Source organism: Schistocerca cancellata, chromosome 3 (genome assembly GCF_023864275.1).
Source record: "Schistocerca cancellata isolate TAMUIC-IGC-003103 chromosome 3, iqSchCanc2.1, whole genome shotgun sequence".
Classification (NCBI taxonomy): domain Eukaryota; kingdom Metazoa; phylum Arthropoda; class Insecta; order Orthoptera; family Acrididae; genus Schistocerca; species Schistocerca cancellata.
The window spans coordinates 629,888,661-629,912,017 of NC_064628.1; the positions used below are offsets into that span (position 1 = coordinate 629,888,661).

The 23,357-nt window shown below is 44.6% G+C and overlaps 1 protein-coding gene across 1 annotated transcript in view; it reads left to right on the plus strand.

The window, feature by feature from the left end:
- The first annotated feature begins 1,363 nt into the window (after positions 1-1,363).
- LOC126176473 (leucine-rich repeat and fibronectin type-III domain-containing protein 5-like) overlaps positions 1,364-23,357 on the plus strand; it is a 280,061-nt gene continuing 258,067 nt past the window's right edge. Inside the window, exon 1 of the mRNA XM_049923628.1 lies at positions 1,364-1,384. Coding sequence (XP_049779585.1) covers positions 1,364-1,384 — 21 coding nt within the window. The remainder of the gene's footprint in view (positions 1,385-23,357) is intronic.

Sequence of the window (23,357 nt, forward strand, 5' to 3'; positions counted from 1 at the left end):
AACCGTAGACGAGATAACCATTGTCGTTTTTAAATTCTGACGATAACTTTTACACTCTGCCGGTGGATACAAAAGTAACATTCGTGAGAGGGTGGGGGTGTAAATGGCAGATTAAAGCACAGTTTCATACGAGTGTGGAAATATGACTACAGCAGAGAGAGTATGAACTTACCTCATTTTCCCTCCCCACACCTCCATGGATCGTCGAATGATTTCACTTGCGCTAGGGCTTCTCGCACAGAGTACCCGGAGCGACGAGCGAGGACAGAATCGGTAACGGACCGAGTGACATGTTCTGTACAGTGTATGGCTGCTGTCGTTAGTGCATCCCTACGAAAGCGCGAGGTATCCTGCTATTCTTGGAAGGTTGGAATTTAGCCTACATTAGGTCGCGTTCTATCCGTTGCGTTTTGCTCACTAGAATTAGTCGAATCAGGGATACATTTTGGGCTCTTCTTGCATCTCATAATGACTTTTGAGTCGACAAAAGTATCTTTGGGGTCCGTTGCTCGTGGTCAAGTGGCCAGTGTTGCTGCCTCCGGATCACGGGGTCCCAGGTTCGATTCCTGAACGATTTGGATATTTTCTCTGCCCAGGTCCTGGGTGTTTGTGTTGTCCTCATCGTATAACCATCATCATCATCATCATTCTTAACAATGGCTAGATTGGACTGTGTAAAAAAATTGGACTGTATAAAAATTGGGACATTGTACGGGCGCTGATGACCGCGCAGTTGATCGCCACACAAAACAAACATCAGCATCATCTTCGGGTGTCCGTTCCTTGCCAGGGCATATTCTTTCATCGCTCTGCTATCACCCTTCACAGAAGGGGTCGGTAGTTAGTAGGGAAGCATTTTCCAAGTGTCTCTGCAAGAAATGCGAGAGAATAATAGTCTGCCCTTCTTGCGCGTAACGATTTTCTTATTTTCCTCCCCACGTGGGTGTATTTCCGATGTCCTGACATGAGTATTGTGTTAGGGGAACCATGCCATGCCCTGTGATGTTTTGGTAATAGTTCATTATTGGTACTCCTATCTTAGTGTGTTGCGTGTACGACTAGTTGTTCATGTCTTAAGAAACAAAGCCAGTTTCTCCTCACTGATGCTGAAGCGAACCGCCAGTCTCTTGAAAGTCATCTTCTGCAACCTGCCTGCTAGAATTCGTTTCCGCAGCGCGTCGTACGACGTTTGCTGTTTGGGCCAAAACTTGACAGCACATCCTAATTTCTAAGGCAGCAGATGAGGAAGTTGGCGTGAAGGTGAATGCAGAAGTCTAAAATTTCATTCAACCTGTAGGATAGTAACCATTTTAGATACGTTACATTATCGGCAGCATTAATTTTTGTTAGCTTTTCTACCAGGATGACTGTCAAGGACGAAAAGGTAAGCTTTCACCCTGCCATATATTTGAATGGGGGACGTTACATAATGTTCTGCTAATGGAGAGATCGGCTTGAGAATTTTACAGGTCACAAGTCCTGCGGAATCACAGTATGTATCTTTAGTGCAGTGGTTTCCATTGCCTTGTGCATCCTCATGCCGTTGTTTATTTCCGATTCTTCCGCCTCTTTATGGACAGTTTCGAAACAAAGTTCAAGAGAGTGCGCCGAGCCTCTGTTCGGTCCTCCGCACTCTTTGACAAAGCTATTGAAGGAACGAAGGTTGATTACTTCTTACGAAAGTCTTCGGCTGCCCTTACTGATAATTTTAATTCAGAACTAGCTAAACCCAGCCACACTTCGTTGTGGCTCCGTCTGATATGAAGTGACTGAGAAAGAAAATAAAAGTGTTCTAGCGAACATAGATCAACTGAGAAAATGTATCGTTTATTTTAATGTCTTGCTTTGCGTTGCTGTGGCTATGTAGAATAAAATATAAGGAAGAAAAAAGATATTTTCACAGAAAATAATTTTTTGTTTTAAAGCTAGTGGACTGATTGCAGTTTTTTGTTTGTCCGTCTTCTGCATAAACATAAATATGACAGTTTGCCGGCTGTGGATAATGCGACATATAACTGTCAATAAGAAAACCAATCGTTTTTTTTTAAATTCAAATCGCTCACTTGTAAAAACTGCCCTTGCGCCTTATAGATAATCGTAGCGAACGCAACGCGTATTGAAAATTAAAGTCGTTTGAGCTCTAACGCCATGTCGATCGGAATGAGTCGTATTCGTGGAGCCACTACTTCTTGATCTTTATAGGCCCAATCAGAAATGTTGCTTCAGTTAAACTGTTAGTCAATTTGTATCTACCGATCGTGTCCGATTGCATAACTTTGGCTGACATTTTTTCGCAGTAATTTAATTGGCACTCCAATTTTCGAATTCATATGTATGACGGTAACCCTGGAACATCAAGAGAATTAAGAAATTCCATTAGAAAATTCACTACTTCACTTTGCTTCCAGACGGAGTCAATGGATTTGTGTGTCACTGCTTCATTTGTGGTTCTATTTACAAAGATGCTACTAATATCGACATTTTGAGACGCTACAGACATTATAGACCTTGAGCAACTGTCTTGAAAATGTCGAAATCACTAAACACAGACCCAGAAAGAAAATATAAAATAAAAGATTGAATACAAAATCCTTAAAAACACTTAATTACAATTCAACCTACAAAAAATGTTTGTGCGGCTGGTCCCAGCGGAGGTTCGAGCCCTCCCTCGGGCATGGGTGTGTGTGTCCTTAGGATAATGTAGGGCCCGCATCTCGTGGTCGTGCGGTAGCGTTCTCGCTTCCCACGCCCGGGTTCCCGGGTTCGATTCCCGGCGGGGTCAGGGATTTTCTCTGCCTCGTGATGGCTGGGTGTTGTGTGCTGTCCTTAGGTTAGTTAGGTTTAAGTAGTTCTAAGTTCTAGGGGACTTATGACCACAGCAGTTGAGTCCCATAGTGCTCAGAGCCATTTGAACCATTTGATAATGTAGGTTAAGTAGTGCGTAAGCTTAGGGACTGATGACCTTAGCAGATAAGTCCCATAAAGATTTCACACTCATTTGAAGATTTTTGAACAAAACTTTTCCACGGCTTATTCCCTAAACACTTTCCCAGACTAATATGGCACAAGAAAGCTCATAGCCATATCAATGTGAAAACCTGATGTTTAGGTTAACCAATGAATTTAGTCTTTCACAGTGCGTATATCCAATGCAAATACCCTACAATGAAGCTCTCAGGGGTACATAGAAATCCCCAATACAGGTACGGTTACATGTACATCCAAATATTCGACCGATCAGAAGTATAAATAATCTGAAGTAACAGAGCCTTAGTTCAGATAATTATGCCCAAACAAATATTTCAGTAAGCCACTAAGCGCGGCAATAGAGGTGGGGATAACGTAGTGTCAGGAATACTGACCGTAAATGTCCGATATGGCAGATGTTTGATAATCCTGGAAATATCCAGTGCGGCTACCAGCACCCAGTCCCGCACAGCATGGACTATCAAAGCCGGAGACATCAGCGGGCGCGGACAGAAGGACGCTGTACTCAACTTAGGGTCATAGCTCCGACTTCACCAGTTACACCAAGTCTTGGCATAAACAGAGCTAACGGCCGACTGACCCACTACGTCCAGAACTCGGCCCGTGGTGCCCTCTAGTCCGCTGTCACTCGCTGCCTGACTCTTACTGCCCCACCAACGCAGCTCAAGGCCTACTTTAGAACTCGCCCTGCCAGAGAGAATCAGCGACAAGCTACTATCGACTCGCGCTGCCAGTATTAGCGCAAGTGAGTAATGTCTGAAGTCAAGGTACGCGAAATCGGATGTGCCCCCCCCTCCCCCCCCCCCCCCCACACACACAGCTCAAACAATCTCCCCCACTCAAACCGAAAGAGCCTCTGCTCTCTTCTTCAGTACGGAAGGAAAAATGAGGAGCTGGTAATTAGTCTGTTTCACCGGACTATACGAACTTTAAAAATTCTACCAGTAGCCGGACTGCAAGCAAGTAAATTGACGTAACTAAGGGTCCTAAGAATGGAGCGAAGACCCATAACTCGAGAAGCTAGAGTCCCTGTAATTCCACCGAACTGTCCCCTGCCCATAGCTCCAGACGAAAATCTTATCCTCCACATTCCCTCGAAAGGGTTGTCTGCCTCGTTTCCCGTTACAGCAGTGGGCTAAGTCAATATTCGTCCCAGCTCTATCCAAGTTCTATTTAATCACATTCTTGTTCAGTCCACAGAAAGAAATGTTTCTGTTCTCTATTTACTCAGCAGGATGAGTACTATGATTACAAATGAAGATTTTGAGTTTTAATTGAAAGATATATTTGGCAAAGTTTCACGCGTTCAACATTGTAATATTCATGATGTTAGTACTGACAATAAATCTCTCCATTCTAAAGAGCACTATAAGCAGTTCAGATGCGACATCTACGGTAAGTTCCCATTTAATTGTCTTTCCCCCTGACTTCTGATAATCAAAATAATTGCTCGCCACAAAAGTGGAAAATAATTGTCTCCACTTGCCACGTGGATTTGTTAACATTAGGGCGGCACACTAACAGTTACTTTTGCGAAATCTAAGCGATCCAGGACGATGTACAGTCCTCGCGAGTTCACTTCCTATTATTACTGAAAATAAGCGTTTGGTAACCGCCTGTCTCTGACGTCATCCGAGGCAGCGCGCACTCCGGCATTTGACTGACGTGGATCGTACAGTGGCTGGGTGCCAAGTGAGGGCTAGTCTTGCCTCTCGGGCTGTACTTATATATGTGGCGCACCGGAAAGCCAACGGAACACTTGCTGTTATCCGTCCTATGCCCACAGTAGCAGCGTCTAAACGGCCGCTTTCTCGGACACATTATATTTTATGACACTGTTGTGTATTAATTTAAAATTTTCGTAATTTTTGTATGCGTGTTGTTAAGATGGTTAAAATCACAGAAAAAGTGTTAGCTTGCCTGCATTTAAACTTTGCCGTCTAGAATTTTCAGAACGGAACTGAGAATAGAACCTGGCCTCCGAACTACAACTTTAAGATATTTGTATTTGTTATTATTTGCATCCAGGCCTTGAAACTTGGTATAGCTCTAGTATAGGTTTCATCACATACTGTAATCAAAACTTTCTAGCATTAATATAAGAGATACTTAACTTCTACAAATAAGGACATTTTAGTTCCAAATTTAGTTTTGTGCAAATTACTCGAAAACTACTAGAGGTAGCACAGTGGGGTTACTTAATTAATGTTTGTATTTCGAACTGAAGCTTCACACAAATTTTCATATTTCTAAGTCTAATATTGATCGCCTTCAATTTTTCTTAAAAACAGATTCTGACCAAAACATTTCTTTAATCACGTTGAGATTTGTACCAGTTAGTTTTGACATACATATGCACTTTATGACCAATTTTTGGGTATCTAGCTTTATTTACTATTTAGCGCCACTTTTTTTAACGATATATTAAGGGAGAAATATTGACCTGATCATTCTGAGATTTACTAATTAATATACCAAAGCACATGCTAACAAAGTTTGGAAAAGCAGCTTTAACTTTTAATTCCATTCTTAAATTACGGGGCAATACTTGTGTGCTATGCACAGACGCGTTGTGGTGACGTGGCGCTACTAGCAGTGACCTGGGGTAACTCCCGGCACACTCGCTCGCCTTTGTATCTCTCCAATAATACAGCGCTTGTTTCGTCCCAACCTCCCTAGCCAACACACGAGCCGTAATCAGTCCAAAATAAGAATCCTGATCCTTTCTAACCTTGAGATCCCCAAAGAATTGAGGTCCCTCTGTTGAAGCACAATAGACTGATGAACTGGCCAACAATGAACAGTTGCCAGGTTCCTGAGTGCCACCATCAAACATGTGGCTAAGCTCATCAGCAACCCGATTATCGGAGCCTCTAATGTGACGCACTCAAACGGAAGGCCCGCCTTGCAATCCTGCCGGTCTTCCTATGGCGTGCTAAGACCCAACTCAAATCTTGATTGTCGGTCTCCAAGTCAAATTCCCTATGCTCGAGACTGATTTTAAATTTCTCAAGAACAAATAAGATAGCCTACGCCTCACACACATAAAGCACGTACTTATGCCTCCTCGAGGCGAAAGCCAAAGGACTCCTTTCGCCCAAATAATGCTGTAGAAGTACAGTAGCAGCTCCAGCATTGGAAGCATCAGTCTGCATTATAAATCTCTTTCCAAAGTCCAGAACAGCTAATACAGGAAGGTCGCTTAGGGCGGTCTTAGTTGCTTAAAGGCGGATTGCTGACTCTCTCCCGAAACAAAAAGTTTCCTCCATTTTTACGCCGACTTTAAGGGTAACAGCAAGTTGGGAGAAATTAGGGACGAACTACCGAAAATAATTGACCATACCAATGAATCTGGTCACTCCTTTTTTATTCTTTCGGGGAGCAAATTTTCTCAAATTTGAAGTCCGTTTGTCATCAACCCTAACACCAACCCTGGAAACCATGTGACCCAAGAAAGAGATCTGCTGCCCAGCGAGAGTAATTTTCGATGGTTTGACAGTTAATCTGGCAGATCGAAGCTTTGATATAACTGCTCAATATGAGAAAGATGTTCATCAAAAGAGCGACCATAGACCACCAAATCATTAAGATAATTATATACATAACCAAATTTAAGGTCGCCCAGAACATGGTTCAAAGTCGTGAAAAAAACCGCGGCCCCAGTAGCTGAGTCAAATGATACCCTATTAAATTCATACAGATTCCAGTCTGTACAAAAGGCAGTAACGTGATTAGGCTCCTGGGTTGATGGGTTCCGTTAGTAAGCTTGATTTAAATCAAGTACGGTAAAATAGCAAGTACCAGCAAACCATATGAAACAATTATAGAAATCAGGAAGGTCAACTGACTCCAAAATAACCTTCTCCTTAAGGGTTCGATAATCGACTACTGGCCTATAATCCTCACCCACGTAGGTGAAGCATACAGGGAAGTTTATGATCTAACAACTCCATCCCGCACTATATCATCGATCTTTTGTCTTAATGTTCTCATCTTAGGGGATGAGACTCGATACGGAGTATACCGCACCGGGATGTCGTCGGCCAGATGGATTTTATATTGAATTAGATCGGTTACTCCCAGCTTATTAGTAAATACATTCGAAGGCGTTCTAGAAGAGCTGTTAACTTTTTAGGATGATCGAGCTGATTAACCTCGAATTCCGAGGGCTCTGCCTTCCAAGAATCGAAGTTATTGATAAAATGACAAGAGCAAAGGACTATTTTCTCAGACGGATGGAATCTAAAGGAAAACGTGTTACTAGCAACGTCGAGAACCAAGCCTGTCCATTGACAGAAATCACACCGAAGCAACAAGGTAACAAACAAGTTCTTAACGACAATGAATCTAACAGGCCAAGAAAACTCACACCTAGATGAACTCCCGCGCACCTCAATCACCAGAAGTAACTCTTTCCCATTGGCCATACGACATCTCTGGCATGAGGGGCATATTGGAGGCATCATACACAAATTATGAAATTTGAGATACCAACTATAGTCGGATAAGGAAACGGAACTTCCAGAATCCAGAAGTGCAAAAACACGTTCTCGGTAAAGCCGAGTAAACAAACTCGTATGGAACAGCACGTTTATTAAGAGCACGAATACGCACGCAGTGAGCTGGAATCTTACTCGGAATAGTTCTACCCTGCACCCTAAGTCGTCAGATGTTAGGCCTCGAATCCTGCCTTGGGCATGGATGTGTGTGACGTCCCTAGGTTAGTTAGGTTTAATTAGTTCTAAGTTCTAGGGGACTGATAACCTCAGATGTTAAGTCCCATAGTGCTCAGAGCCTTTTTTTTTTAGGCCTCGGACCACCTCTAACCTGGCACTCGCGCACGAGATGGTTACTGACGCTACAACGATGACAATGTTTACCGGCTAATGAATAAAAGGCGACTGCTGATGATTATCATTTCGGTTAGGAGGTTCAGACTGAAAACCCGTACCCCGATCTCGTTGCTCATCTGAAAATCTAAGTGCCTCTACAGAACCAAGTAACTTATTTAACTCAAAGCCAAAGGTTTGCGCACAAACACAAAACGCATCTGATCTTCCGGCTTCAAGCTTTCCGAAATGTTCGAGATACAGTCCTGTTCGGTAACCTTCGTATTCAAAGTCGAGACAGAAATGTGAACACGCTCAATACACTGACTCAAGGTCTCTGTAGTTGTTTGTACTGCCAATAGTGTACCCGCGCAAGTTCCTTACGCATACATAACTTCCTGTGTTATCCGAGTCCTGAGCTGACATAGGATACTTTGATTTCTACATATCTCAGACAGCAAGATACCTAACAACCACTTCGACAAAGTATAAAGCAAGGAAAGTATCACAGAATGCGTTATGTGCAAAGCATCAGCATAAAATTCAAATCGGACCAGTATCACAAGACTTGCGGAAGTTGATCTAAGTGATGAATAGATAACTCGGAAATTCCGCTCAACAAACACATGATCGGGTTAGGTAATTTAGATAATGCATCAGAGCCCAAACAACCAAGACCTAGAGCTCCAACGTATTTTAAATCTAGTTAGCAACTGTTTGCGGAACTATCCTGTTCCAAACTACCCACTTCGCTATCCAAACTCAATGAACCTGTCCTAACTTGTAGATATTTCACTTGATCGACCAACTGCTTAACAGCCTCGCATTGCTGATCACTAAGCTCAAGACAATTTAAATCAGCTAAACAGGCTCGGGCCCTACACAACTGTCTATTAGTAGGTTGATTGCCTTCCAAAAATTGCAAGTTATGGGACACTTCTTCCAAAGCTACAGATACAGTAGAAATACTAGCGCCTACCTCTCCAACGGTATCAGGGGAAATGTGAAGAGGGTTATCCAATGCTGCATGCAACCTGGCCGCCAATTCCCGGACGCTACCTTCCACAGAAACACGCCATACCATTAATTCATACGTAGTGTGTTCCTTTTTGGATGCGATATGCCCATGAGAGTAAATGGCTTCCCGAAACAGAAAAAAAAAATTTTGGAGAGGAATTCGTGAGTTTCAAAGGACAAATGAAACTAAAGGGATAGATAATTGCAGTCGGCCCTCCATCTAAACACAATGCAACCATGTTCTGCTACCATTGAAATCCCCAGACACAGGATGGGGTAGGACAAGGAAAGCATGGAAGGGCGAATCCAGAATAGCAGAGTCATTTCTCTTTTGAATCGTTACATTTATTTAACCAACACATAATAGCATGAATAAATAAATACAATCATCACAAATAATTGTGGATGACAGGGTATGGCTATTTAGTTGCTTACAGCAATAACTGGCGTTAACAAATGGTTTTACCTCAACATGCCACCTAACACAGTGCCAGAGTAAACATAAAACAATAATTTTTTTAAAAAAACTTATTTAGATATAAAACAGAAGCTGCTCCAAGGGCACAGCAAAGATACCTTTACGACAATTTAAGAAATTGTCACTTATGGTCTTCAAACGATTTTTAGAAAACTAACTTTTTAATAAAACATGCCCGTAACATAGAAGAGGTCAAACATTCTTCTAAAATATACTGAAAATTCTATCATGTACCGAATCGGCAAAATAGATTAAGGTTGTCCACATGTGAGGCAAATACAATCCCAATTTAGGTTCAAGTCAGTAATTATGGTTAAATGATTTGAAAATATTCGCATAACATAATAATCAAGAAATTACATTGTGCTTAAGCAAGTTTAGAAAAAAACTATCTGCCTAAATTTATAACATGGACGACACAAGCATATTCCAAAGGAGAAGTCCAACTTTAAGTAAAATTTTAAATAAAGTTCCATAGATCAGAACATTAAGTAATTAACTTAAAATTTATTAGCAGGCAGCGTGAAGCAACACATGAAGGCAATCATGGATGTGCCTCAAAGGCAACCAATAAACACCAAGGCGTGGATAACAGCAAGAAACTCCCACACAGCCACCAGCTGCTGAAAAACCGGCCGCAAACCTCAGAAGACTAAGTAGGACTGTAAACAGACACGACTTAGGTGAAACATAGGCCAAGCAAGTAAGTTAACCAAAAACTAATGGTCACCTTCTCGATAAATGGTCAGCATAAGGCGTCCTAACATGACACCAAATTTGAAAAAATTATCTTTAACCAAATTCACAAAATATCAAGAATGTGTGGTATTGGCGAAGGTAACGTCTCTTAAAACATTTAGCTGAATACAATTTGATACAAGAAAACTGCAATAAATTAGCCAAATTACTCGGAAAGGAACCTTGCATCAACCAAGTACTTATGTGAGGAAAATGACAAGTTTATCTCTACGAGGCAGTTCTTAATAATTAGATCTGACAAGTAATGCTTTCTACATGGTATTTAGATATGGAACTCTACAACACAATTTTAACACAAATATTAAATACAGGAAATTTCTGTCAAAGCAAACAAAACATAAAATAAAAGATTAAATATGAAAAATTTAAGATTACAACATTTCCCATGGCTTGTTACCAAAACACTTTCCCAAAATCCTACAGCACAAGAAAGCCGATAGCCATATCAATGGGAAAATCTAATATTAAGGTTAATCACTAAATTTAGTCTTTCACACTGTGTATATCCAACGCATATACGCTATAATAAAGCTCTCAGTGGTACACAGAAATCCCAGATACAGGCACAATTACATATACATCCAAATATTCGACTAAGTGGTACACAGAAATCCCAGATACAGGCACAATTACATATACATCCAAATATTCGACTAAGCAGAAATATAAATAATCTGAAGCAACAGAGCCTTGGCTCAGATAATTATGCCCAAACAAATATTCCAGTAGCACGCCAAGCTCACGTAACAGAGATGGGGATACCGTAGTGTCAGAAATACTGACCATAAATGCAGAATGTGGCTGACATCAGCGGGCGCAGATGGAAGGACACTGTACTCAGCTCCGGGTGACAACTCCGACTTCACCAGTTACACCAAGTCTTGGCATAAACAGAGCTAACGGCCGACTGACCCACTATGTCCAGAACTCGGCCCGTGGTGCCCTCTAGTCCGCTGTCACTCGCTGCCTGACTCTTACTGCGCCATCACCGCTGCTCAAGGCCTGCCTTAGGACTCCCCCTGCCAGAGAGAATCAGCGAGAAGCTACTATCGATTCGCGCTGCCAATAGTAGCTCGAGTGACACCCGAAATCGATTGCCAGCCCCGCCGACCCCCCCCCCCCCCCCCGCCCTACGGCTCGGCTGTTGGATCAGTATGAAGATGAACGCTCATATTTGTTGTTAATTGCATTTTTTTACTGTGCTCCAAAAAGCCAAATACACTCCTGGAAATTGAAATAAGAACACCGTGAATTCATTGTCCCAGGAAGGGGAAACTTTATTGACACATTCCTGGGGTCAGATACATCACATGATCACACTGACAGAACCACAGGCACATACACACAGGCAACAGAGCATGCACAATGTCGGCACTAGTACAGTGTATATCCACCTTTCGCAGCAATGCAGGCTGCTATTCTCCCATGGAGACGATCGTAGAGATGCTGGATGTAGTCCTGTGGAACGGCTTGCCATGCCATTTCCACCTGGCGCCTCAGTTGGACCAGCGTTCGTGCTGGACGTGCAGACCGCGTGAGACGACGCTTCATCCAGTCCCAAACATGCTCAATGGGGGACAGATCCGGAGATCTTGCTGGCCAGGGTAGTTGACTTACACCTTCTAGAGCACGTTGGGTGGCACGGGATACATGCGGACGTGCATTGTCCTGTTGGAACAGCAAGTTCCCTTGCCGGTCTAGGAATGGTAGAACAATGGGTTCGATGACGGTTTGGATGTACCGTGCACTATTCAATGCCCCCTCGACGATCACCAGTGGTGTACGGCCAGTGTAGGAGATCACTCCCCACACCATGATGCCGGGTGTTGGCCCTGTGTGCCTCGGTCGTATGCAGTCCTGATTGTGGCGCTCACCTGCACGGCGCCAAACACGCATACGACCATCATTGGCACCAAGGCAGAAGCGACTCTCATCGCTGAAGACGACACGTCTCCATTCGTCCCTCCATTCACGCCTGTCGCGACACCACTGGAGGCGGGCTGCACGATGTTGGGGCGTGAGCGGAAGACGGCCTAACGGTGTGCGGGACCGTAGCCCAGCTTCATGGAGACGGTTGCGAATGGTCCTCGCCGATACCCCAGGAGCAACAGTGTCTCTAATTTGCTGGGAAGTGGCGGTGCGGTCCCCTACGGCACTGCGTAGGATCCTACGGTCTTGGCGTGCATCCGTGCGTCGCTGCGGTCCGGTCCCAGGTCGACGGGCACGTGCACCTTCCGCCGACCACTGGCGACAACATCGATGTACTGTGGAGACCTCACGCCCCACGTGTTGAGCAATTCGGCGGTACGTCCACCCGGCCTCCCGCATGCCCACTATACGCCCTCGCTCAAAGTCCGTCAACTGCACATACGGTTCACGTCCACGCTGTCGCGGCATGCTACCAGTGTTAAAGACTGCGATGGAGCTCCGTATGCCACAGCAAACTGGCTGACACTGACGGCGGCGGTGCACAAATGCTGCGCAGCTAGCGCCATTCGACGGCCAACACCGCGGTTCCTGGTGTGTCCGCTGTGCCGTGCGTGTGATCATTGCTTGTACAGCCCTCTCGCAGTGTCCGGAGCAAGTATGGTGGGTCTGACACACCGGTGTCAATGTGTTCTTTTTTCCATTTCCAGGATTGTGTTTCCACGAAGCATGCAATTCATCAACTGCTATTGAAAGGGGTGTAACTGGAAGTATTTGCCTGAAGTCACCAAATAGTAACACCAACACTCCACTAAATGGCATATGTTTGTTACCCAAGTCTTTCAGTGTAGGATCTGATGCTTCTAGTGACTTCTTGTGAGCCACTGTACACTTATCCCATACAATGGCTTTGCACGCTGAAGAACCATTCCCATTCCTTATCTTTCTGTTACATGTTGGTTTTTCTGTGAACTGTATATTTAGTGACATATCTAAGAGCTGAATCCGCTTTTCTCCCTCCTTCCATCAATGTAGCAGCAATGCGTGAAAAAGCAAGAGTTAAAACAATATGGCCGTTTGAATGTATTTTAGATAGGATCAAGGAAATACCTGGAGCATCCAAAAAGTACAATCCACCTGACTGGTTGTCCACGTCTTGTATGATGGTATCAAAAGCTGCCTTTTGTTCTGGAAGGAATTTCGATGTATTTTATTGGACGAACAGCTGTAAATTATTTCTGTTGTATGACTGCACTTTGAGCAACTCTCTGTCGAATGTTGTACCTTGATGGAGTAATTTGCTGCTGTCGTTCCAACAACTCGATACACACTGCAAGACAAAGGTCCTCAATGAGAATTAGCGTTTCACATTGTATTTCTTCTGCCAAGTGCAAGCTATAATTTTGAGCTTATTGATGCATTCTGTGCAGAATATCTTCGACCATGTAATCTTTATGTATCTCCCACAATTTTACTGCATGTGTTGAGGAACACGTAGATATACTTGCGAAAGCGTAGTATTGGAAGTGGATTAGAAGTGGAGAATGAGTTTTCAGTTGATTTGTCCAAACGATCGTAGTTTTCCAACAGATGAAGTGCCTCGCACTCAGTCTGATATGTATTTTGTACTACTTCAGCCACTGTTCGTAAACGTATAGATGATGCTGGACTACCGACAGTAATCAGAAGAAATCATTAATAAAAGCAGTCAGCGTGGTTCGGATGTATAGCGCATATTCTTCCTAAAGCTTCCATTCTTTCAAAAGTCTTTCGTGATGCCTTCCAAGTGAACATTAACTCGGAATGTCTACACACATCAAGTTCTTGCAAAAATCATTTGTGTGACAAAACAGGAAAAAACGCTATTCATGTTGCGTTCTATGGATTTGTCGTTATGTCCTTAAATTCCGTTCTGTGAACTACACTCTTAGTCCGTTTTCATGATGGACAGTCAGATAAACGACGGTTTGATCCCTCTCGTGAAATGGTAATCCTAAAAAGCGCCACTCAATTTCATTGTTACAGATACAACTTAAGACAAAAAACACATTACGAAGGAATCGCCCAAAGGCGACAGAAATCGGTGGATCTGATTTACATGTACAGACAGACGATTATCATTTCTGAAAATTTGGATGACATTCAAGAGAAAGAGGTTCAAAAATTGAGCAAGTCAATAACACGTTAGCTCAAAAATGGCTCTGAGCACTAAGGGACTTAACATCTGAGGTCATCAGTCACCTAGAACTTAGAACTACTTAAACCTAACTAATCTAAGGACATCACACACATCCATGCCCGAGGCAGGACTCGAACCTGCCACCGAAGCAGTAGCCCCTAGAACCGCTCGGTCACCCCGGCCGGCCACGTTAACTCAACTCTGCCCCTTATAAAATCAGTTACTCTAATTGATATTGATCGACAGAGGTGTTGGATGTCTTCCTGAGGGACATAGTGTCAAATACTGTCCAACTGGTCCGTTAGATTAACAAAATCCCGAGCTGGTTAGAGTTCCCGGCTCATAATGCTCCAAATATCCTCAATTGAGGAGAGATGTGGTGAGTTTGGCAAGCACGAACACTAGTAGTAGGAACTCTCGCCGTATGGGTTGGGTTGGGTTGTTTGGGGGAGGAGACCAGACAGCGAGGTCATCGGTCTCATAGGATTAGGGAAGGAAGGGGAAGGAAGTCGGCCGTGCCCTTTCAAAGGAATCATCCCGGGATTTGCCTGGAGCGCTGTAGGGAAATCACGGAAAACCTAAATCAGGACGGCCGGACGCGGGATTGAACCGACGTCATCACGAATGTGAGTCCAGTGTGCTAGCCACTGCGTCACCTCGCTCGGTCTCGCCGTATGCGGACGGCCATTATCTTGGTGAAATGTAAGCTCAGGATGGCTTGCCATGAAGAGCAACAGATGGAGGAATATAATACCGCCGACGTACCGCTGTTCTCTAAATATCCCGCGAATGACAATCAAAGGAGTCCTGCTATGAAAAGAAATGTCAATCCATTTCATCACTCCTGGTTGTCGGATCGTAAGGTAGTCCACGATCAAACTGGTATCCCATCACTGTCCTGAGCGTCTCCAGACATGTATTATACCCAGAATCTCATTGACTGGAGTAGAGTTGTCTTCAGTGATGAATCCCGCTTCGAACTGAGCCACGATAACCAACGAAGATATGTCTGAAGACACCCTGGAGAACAATGGTATACCAACCTGACAGTCGAGCGCCGTACAGTCCGATAACCAGACATGGTGACGTGGGGTGCCATTTTTTTCATAGCAGGACTCCTTTGGTAGTCATCCGTGGCTCCCTTACAGCACAGCAGCACGTCGACGATATTCTACGTCCCATTTTGTTGCCGTTAATGACAAGCAATCCTGGGCTTTCATTTCAGCAAGATAATTTTCGCCCGCACACGGTGAAAATCTCTGCTGGTTGTCTTCGTGCTTACCAAACCCTCCCTTGTCTAGCAATTTCGACGTATCGCTCCCCAGTTGAGAACATTTGGAGTATCATTGGCTAGGTGCTCCAATCAGCTCAAGATTTTTACGATCTAATGGACCAGTTGGACAGAATTTGGCACAATATCCCTCAGGAGGACATCAATTCTGTCAATCAATTCCAACCCGAGCAACTGTTTGCATCAGGGCCAGAGATGGTCCAACGCGTTAGTGACTTGCTCAATTTGTGAAATTCTTTCTCTTGAATAAGTCATCCAATTTTTCTGAAATTGTGATCGTTTGTTTGTCTGTAGATGTACATCGCATCTCCTTTTTTGTGTTAGAGTGTATATCTGCCAGTTTCATATTGAGAGATTTCATCTAAATTACTTCTTGTTGAAACTCCAAACACGGCCCTATTGCTGTCCTGATTGACGTAGCTACAGATACATGTTAAGGATTCCACAGAATTGCAATACTCAACGTTGATTTGTGCCTTGAAAGTTTTCGATAAAAAGGGTGTATATGGAACACCCTAACGATTATCGACTTCCAGGTCACTTCCTCTCACTTTCTAAGTAATTGCTTTTCCATCGCCTTTTGTACTTCTTTGTCGATATAGTGGGTAACCATCATTTCCCGTTTTTTAACAGCTCTCGGGGATGTCGTTTAGAGCATTTCCCATCGATAATACATGGTGAATTTGTACTGAATTCTCCACATGGTCCGTGTATCATGCTATTTGTCACAACTTCAAACAACTTGTTATAAAGGAAATTTTGTATTTGTGGGGACCCACAGCCTCCAGATACTTAATAAACGTAAACATGATCCGTAATAGGCTGTAATGCAATGTTCACTTAACCCTGCGATTAGATCATTTCGACTCAGCGTCATTGTCAAGCACATTTGTAACATCTATATTTCATGTCATTTTTAAATCAATCTTAATTACAACACTACACTACAGAGACACCCTTTAAAATCAATCTTAAAAGGTGTCACTGTATGGGGAATCCTTTCGTAAAATGACAAAATATGACTACTTTTTGCTTGTAATTAAGAGTAATTTGAAAATGACATGTAATACAGGCGTTACAATTGTGGTTGACAATTAGGCTGAGTCTAAATTAGCTAATTAAATAAATATCGCATTACAGCTTACTACAGATCATGTTTAGGTGTATTAAACTCATTATCAATTGTGGTATCTAGTATATCGGCAGACATTACTTTATCGATTTCATTTGGCGTTATCTTCTCAGTAAGCGACATTAGAACGTGCACATGTGGTATTCCTCCTTTTTACCACTTCAAAGAGTGCATGTCGAGGTGAACGGTAAGAGTTTTCCCTACAGGTAGTAACGCTTGTATTTCATCCCATGCTGTATTATATGTAAATGTAATGTACAGATCAGTACGACTACATTTCCGCACATAAGTAATAGTGTCTTGCGCAGATTCGCGCATATGTCACCGACTACCAGTCTATGTGGCAGGCAATATGGTGATCTTTCTTTGGCTGCTTATATCTCCATCATTAATTACTGCGTCTCTCAAACGTACGTATTTTTCAGATCTCAGATTCTTTTGATTGAACCTAACTAATAGACGCCGTTCAAATTCTGTATTCGCGTACATATCGACGATGTACTGATGCAACAACTAACGACATTTCAGAATATCTTTCTTTGCCTGTGTGTTCCCCTGTAACTGTTAATCATTTTGATGTTGAAGTGATGTCATCTTGAGGGCCTGGAAACATAACTGGGTACTGCAGAGGATTATAACATCTAAGGTTGTCAGCAGTTCTTTGTAGTTGCTTATTTCTGCGCTGCAAAAAGATATAGCGGGGATGAAATTCTTCTCTAACCATGACAACTGCTACCTCATCAATTGTTGACGCATGATATCATCCGATATACTCACTGGTTGGTGTTTGATTAGCACGAATAATCATTCTTTGGTTGTTTTAACATCCGTTGTCATGTAACATTTTTTGTAACAACTCAACAACGTGCCTTCCGATCCCAGTAGAGATTTCGCACCATGCATTGACTTGGTCATTTTCATCTCCGATGCAGTAGACTTGGAAGACTTAACGGCAACTGCAGGTAAATTTGTCCCTGAATTACAAAGGCCAGGGCAAAATGCTCCGCTATAACGTTAGCACCGAATGACGCCACCTGAAAACAGGAAATACAGTTTCTGATGTTTCTGAATCATCAGTAATTTCGTTTAAAATCTTTTCAGCTGTTCTTTTGGCTGCTCGAGTTCAGCTAGCTTCACTTTTCCACTCGCGCAGCACATTCCCGGTTATTATCGTTTAAATTTCACAGTTTTGCGGTGTGGACGTTTATCCGATTTAAACGAATTTACATGGGGTACTACATTGAATACCTGGATCGTATATGGTAAGAAAGCAACTTGGTGATATAAAGCTAGATGATCCAGATATTGCAACTGCATACGTCTTCGATGTTGATCTAATTCTTCTTGTCGTTGTTGAGACGACTATGCATCACTTCTTCTCGATTCAACTCATAGGATTTCAAGTCTTTCTTCTCGCTGACCTGCTGGTTCTTTTACTCGCCTTTGAAAATTTCTGACTCGTCTAAACGTTCTTAATCAATGCGATTTTATCTTCTTTGAGGTTCCGTTATTGCGTGTCTTATTATGACTTAATGACATGTAATTTGAACATGGAGATATTGCAACTTTATACGTCTTAGCTGTTGATCTAATTGTTCTTGGCATTTTTGAGACGACTGCGCTGCTCTTCTACTCGATTCAACTCATAAAACTTGTACTATGGCTGACGAAAACACAGACGACAAAAAAACTGAAAAAGTGAAAGAAACGAATTAAGCTGAATGTAACAATCAAAATGGAACTAACTCAAATTTTGATTTCCGAAAACACATAACACTAAGTTTTCCAAAACAAAAGAAATTAATTGAATTGAATACAACGATCGGTTTCAAATTAACTCACATTTGGTTTTTTTCTAAAACAGTCATTCAAATCACATCGTCAATAATCAAATCAGTTCCAACGATTGATTATGTAAACTAGTGCGAACGAAAATAAGAACATTTCTCTTCATCTTCAACTCATAAAACACCTATGTGGCCCAGTAAAACACAGACGACGATCTACTGGAAAGAAACGAAAGAAATGAAATAGATTTTACCGAGCGAGATGGCTCAGTGATTAGCACAGTGGACTCGCATTCGGGAGGACGACGGTTCAAACCCGCGTCCGGCCAAACTGATTTAGGTTTTCCGTGATTTACGTAAATCGCTTCAGGTTTCTTTGAAAGGGTACGGCCGACTTCCTTTCCCAGCCTTCCCTTATCCGATGGGACCGATGACGTCGCTGTTTAGTCCCCTCCCCGAAATCAACCAACCAACCAAATCGATTTTTGAAAACAGATAATCAAATAACATCTGAAACAAAAGAAATGAATTGAATATAACAATGGGAATCAAAGTAACTCACATTTTTATTTTCGAAAACAGATAATCAAGTCATTCCCAGATATAAAACCAGGCGCATATTCGAATGCAACGTTGTGTCAAAATGTCAGTCAATCGACAGACTACTTTTTGAGTTTTGCGAGCACACACACAGGCAGGATGACTTTTTACATACAGGTTTGTAGGAAACAGTTTGAAGAGCATGTATGGGTGTTAGAGAGGAGGTTGTGCCGGTAAATAATTGCTAAATAAAAGAAATTCGATACATTGCGTCATTTGCAAGTTATTTAGCATTGAAATTAGCCAACCAGGCCGTTGAGCGAGTGAATTTAAGCACTTGTACGCGCTAAAATACAGTAATGCACAGACAGCTGTGTATCTGTGAGTTATCACTAGTTGAAATGCTCATTACCAGTTAAAGTGTGCCTTTTTCGGAACTGATAACTTTAAGCTACGTGAGTAGAAGTTCCTTCTGTTCCGTTTAAGGACACCAAACGAAAAACACGTTTGTCGACATCGCCTCTGACAGGCAGGTTGAATTTGTGGGTGCAGTGATTGAATTTGCGGACGCGACGACCTAAGCGGCTAACTTCAGTGCTAAATAACTCGCAAACGGCGCAACGTATAGTATTGTTTTCTAGATAATTACACTGCCAGAAAGAAATTAGTACACCTGAAAAAAAGGCGTTGATTTTGATCTAGTGACGGCATACGCCACCTGGGGGATAGTAAATGTACTGATAATGCTTAACAACATCGTTCGCCAACAGATAGTGCAATGGCATAGCTACCAGAGCGTCATCTCTGTCTACCCTTTAATAGGGAATGCTCACAGCTAGAAGGCTGAGCTATCGAGGGTTGGATCCCCTGAGTTCCTAGTACAGGAATTATGCTGCCTGGGCTACACTCAGAGTGTATCGTCGATTTGGAAGAGCCCCAGCCATTGCTGTCGTCTTTTCGTCCGTCTGCACGCCGTCACTGCTGCCCGCTGCCCGGAGTTCGCCACCGCCGCCGCCTCCCGGTGCTCGCTGCTGCTGCTGCTGCCGTGCCGCCACCATCACCGTGTCCTGGTGCTCGCCGCCGCCCAGTGCTCGTGGCTGCACCCCGTTTTAGTTCCTTTCGTTCTTCGGCGACTCCTGTCGCCCGTGGGCACTGCCTGCGGTCATGGACACCCCCACTACCACCATCATCTACATCTCCCCTTCACCTGCCCCCACTGTAACTTCGTGGAGTGCCTCCTCTGGGGTTCACCCGTCTCATCCACCTCCTCTACTCATTTTCCTCCCCTTCGATCTCCTTTTCATCCCTGCATCCCCACCTGTATGTCACTCCTTCCCCTGCCCCTGCTCCTGCCCCTGCCACTGCTCCTGCCCTGCTCCTGCCCCCTCCCACTCCTGTCGCTCGCCGAGACGACTTTTCCCCCATTCCACTTGCAACTACCCCTGCTTCCCCCACCCGAGTAACCGCCCGCTGCGCCACAGTCGCCACCACAGAGCGCCCCACCCTCTTACCTGGTGCCACTGCCTCACAGGAGGGCCCTGCCTACCACCACCTCCCTATCCATCCAGTCCCTCATCCCTCCTCCCAGGCCACACCAGCCAAAAAATCTTCCAAACATCCCAGTGGCGACCTCTCCTCCACCTCCTCCTCCAAAAAACCACTGCCCACCCCACATCCCTCTGATCCACCATGGATACCACCCACCTCCCTCCACCCTAGCCCCCTCCCTGTATAACTCCGTCCTTGCCAACCCTGATCCAAAATTCCTCGATGCCCACACCCTCAGCCTTGAAAACTGGAAGTACATCCCTAGTGCACCCATCACCCAACTTATCCCTCACAGAGACTCTGTTCTCATCAAGTCCTCCTCTCCCTTTTTCCTTACTGATCTCCTCCAGCACCTTCCCCCCACCCTCTCAGGCCCCCATACATCCCTCACTCCTTTCCTTACATCCTCCTCTCCCCGTCAGCCCTGCCAACCCTCACCGCCATGATTACAAAACTCAGCCCTGTGGTCATGGAGGCTGAGGAGTCGGTGAAACTGAACACCAACCCCACCCTAGAAATCCGCTCAGCCCACCATAAATACAACTCTTTCAGCCCTACCTTCCCTATGAACATATTTACAGAGTCTGCCTCCTCCATCGACCATCTCCTCACAAAGGGCACCCTGATTTTCAACCGCCACCACCCTCTTGACCCATCCCATTACCCTCCTCAATCCTCCCACTGCCAGCTCTGTCTCTTGTACAACAACCACCTCACCCAAAACTGCTAGAACCCCCCCCCACCTGCCCCATTGTAAAGTTTCCCACTTAAACAGTGTCCTAACCTCTCCTCTCCCCCTTCCTGCAACACCTGCAACGAACCCCACTCCACATACTCCTCCAAACGCAAAGCAAAACTCTCTCCACCCAACCCTGAGCTCACTGCCCACCCCAACAATTCCCTCCGCCCTCTCCCTACAGCAGAAGACATCATCCGGTTCCTCACCATCTTCCTGCAGAACATCCACACCTTCCAGCGCCCCCACACACTCCAGCAGATTTCCCTCACCGCCCACTCTGTTTTCCACTTAAACACCTGCGCCACCTACTCCCACAACCAGGCCCACTTTACCTTCACCTGCCTCGGCACCCTCATTTAAGCCCCTATCTCCTCATCCCGCTTCCTTCCCACCTCCCACATCTGGTGCGTCACCAGTATCATCTCCGCTACCTCAACATTCACTCCCTCCCTGCCAACAAATACCTCTTCATGCACACCCTATTCCAGCACCAGGTTGACTCCTTCATCCTTAATTAAACGTTCCTCCAACCTCACCATGTTGTATGCACCTCCCCCTATCTCCTTCACTGCACTGACAATCCCCTTCCACTCGCCCAAGGCAGGGTCGCTATAGACCACCTCAAGCACCTCCCTGTCCGGCCACAACCCCTCCTCAATGACCCAACTGAACATCTTCTCCTCAGCATATTTTTTCCCTCCCTCACCATCACCTGTGCCACCATATATATCCGCCTCACAGCTCCTCTCCTCTATGACTTCATTTCCCGTGTTGACCATACCTTCTCCACCTATGTGATTGCCACTGACCTCAGCATCCATAGCAGTGATCCTGCCACCCTCCATAGTGATCTTGTTCCTCTCCCAAACCACAACCGTTCTGAAAGTAACTCCACCCCCGATGTTATCCTCGCTTCCCCCAACCTCCTTGGTCCCATCATCATGGATGTCCTTGATCCCGTTGGTAGTGACCATCTCCCTGTCCTTCTCACCACCTCCTCTGCCCGTGACACCCCTGCAGCCATCCCCCCAGCTGCCCCTAAGTCTGTCCATGCTGACTGGGATGCCTACCAGGAATCCATTACCTTACAGGGCGAAAGCCATGCCCTCACGTTTCACCATCCTGCTGACATCACCCATGCCTCTTCCTTCCTTCAGAAGACCATCACTGACACTATGGAGGCCCATGTCCCTACCAAACTCATCCACCCTCACCATCCTATGCTTCCTCTAAAGGCTGTCCTTCTTCTACATGAATCCTGCAGGCTCTACCGCTCCTTCCTCCACACCCGTGACCAAGATACACTCATCCACCACTGGCAATTACAGTGACACATCCAGAACCTCCTTAGAGCAAAGAAACGCCGGGACTAGCGCCAGACATGCACACGCCTCAACTCTACCCTCCCTGTCAACTCCTCCAAGTACTGGTCAGCCTTCCACTTCCTTACTGGTAGCCATCCCACCCCGCATTACCCTATCCTCCATGATGATCAATCCTTTCCTGTCAATCTCAGTAAGGCTAACCATTTTGCTTCCCACCTCTCTGAGGTCTTCTTCATTCCCAACAATCCCCATTTTGATTACTCCCTCTTCCCCACCGTCCTTGACCACACTGATACCTCTGTCCCACCGCTTGCCCCTAACTTCCAGTACTTGGATCAATTACCTCCACCCTCCCTCTCAGACATCAACACTCCCATCACCGCACATAACATCATACTCGTCCTCCAAACGCAAAACCGCCGCTGGTCATGATGGGATCACCTACCGCCACCTCAAGGAATCCCCCCCATCCTTCCTGGCTGTCCTTGCTACCCCATACAATGTCCTCCTCTCCACTGGATTTTAACCCAACCTGTGGAAGACTTCCCATGTTCTGCTGTTCCCTAAACCCAACAAACCCCCCTCTGATACCTCTTCCTATTTCCCATCTGCCTCACCTCCATGTTCAATAAGATCTTCGAGACGATCCTCTCCCACTGTATTCACCGCCACCTTAACCAGCACCACCTCCTTCCCCTTACCCAGTGTGGCTTCTGGGCTTCCTTCTCAGCTGACAACCAGCTCCTTAACCTTACCAATCTTCTTTCCCTCCAACTTAACTCCTGTCGCTCAGCTTTGTTTCCCTTGACCTCCAGAACA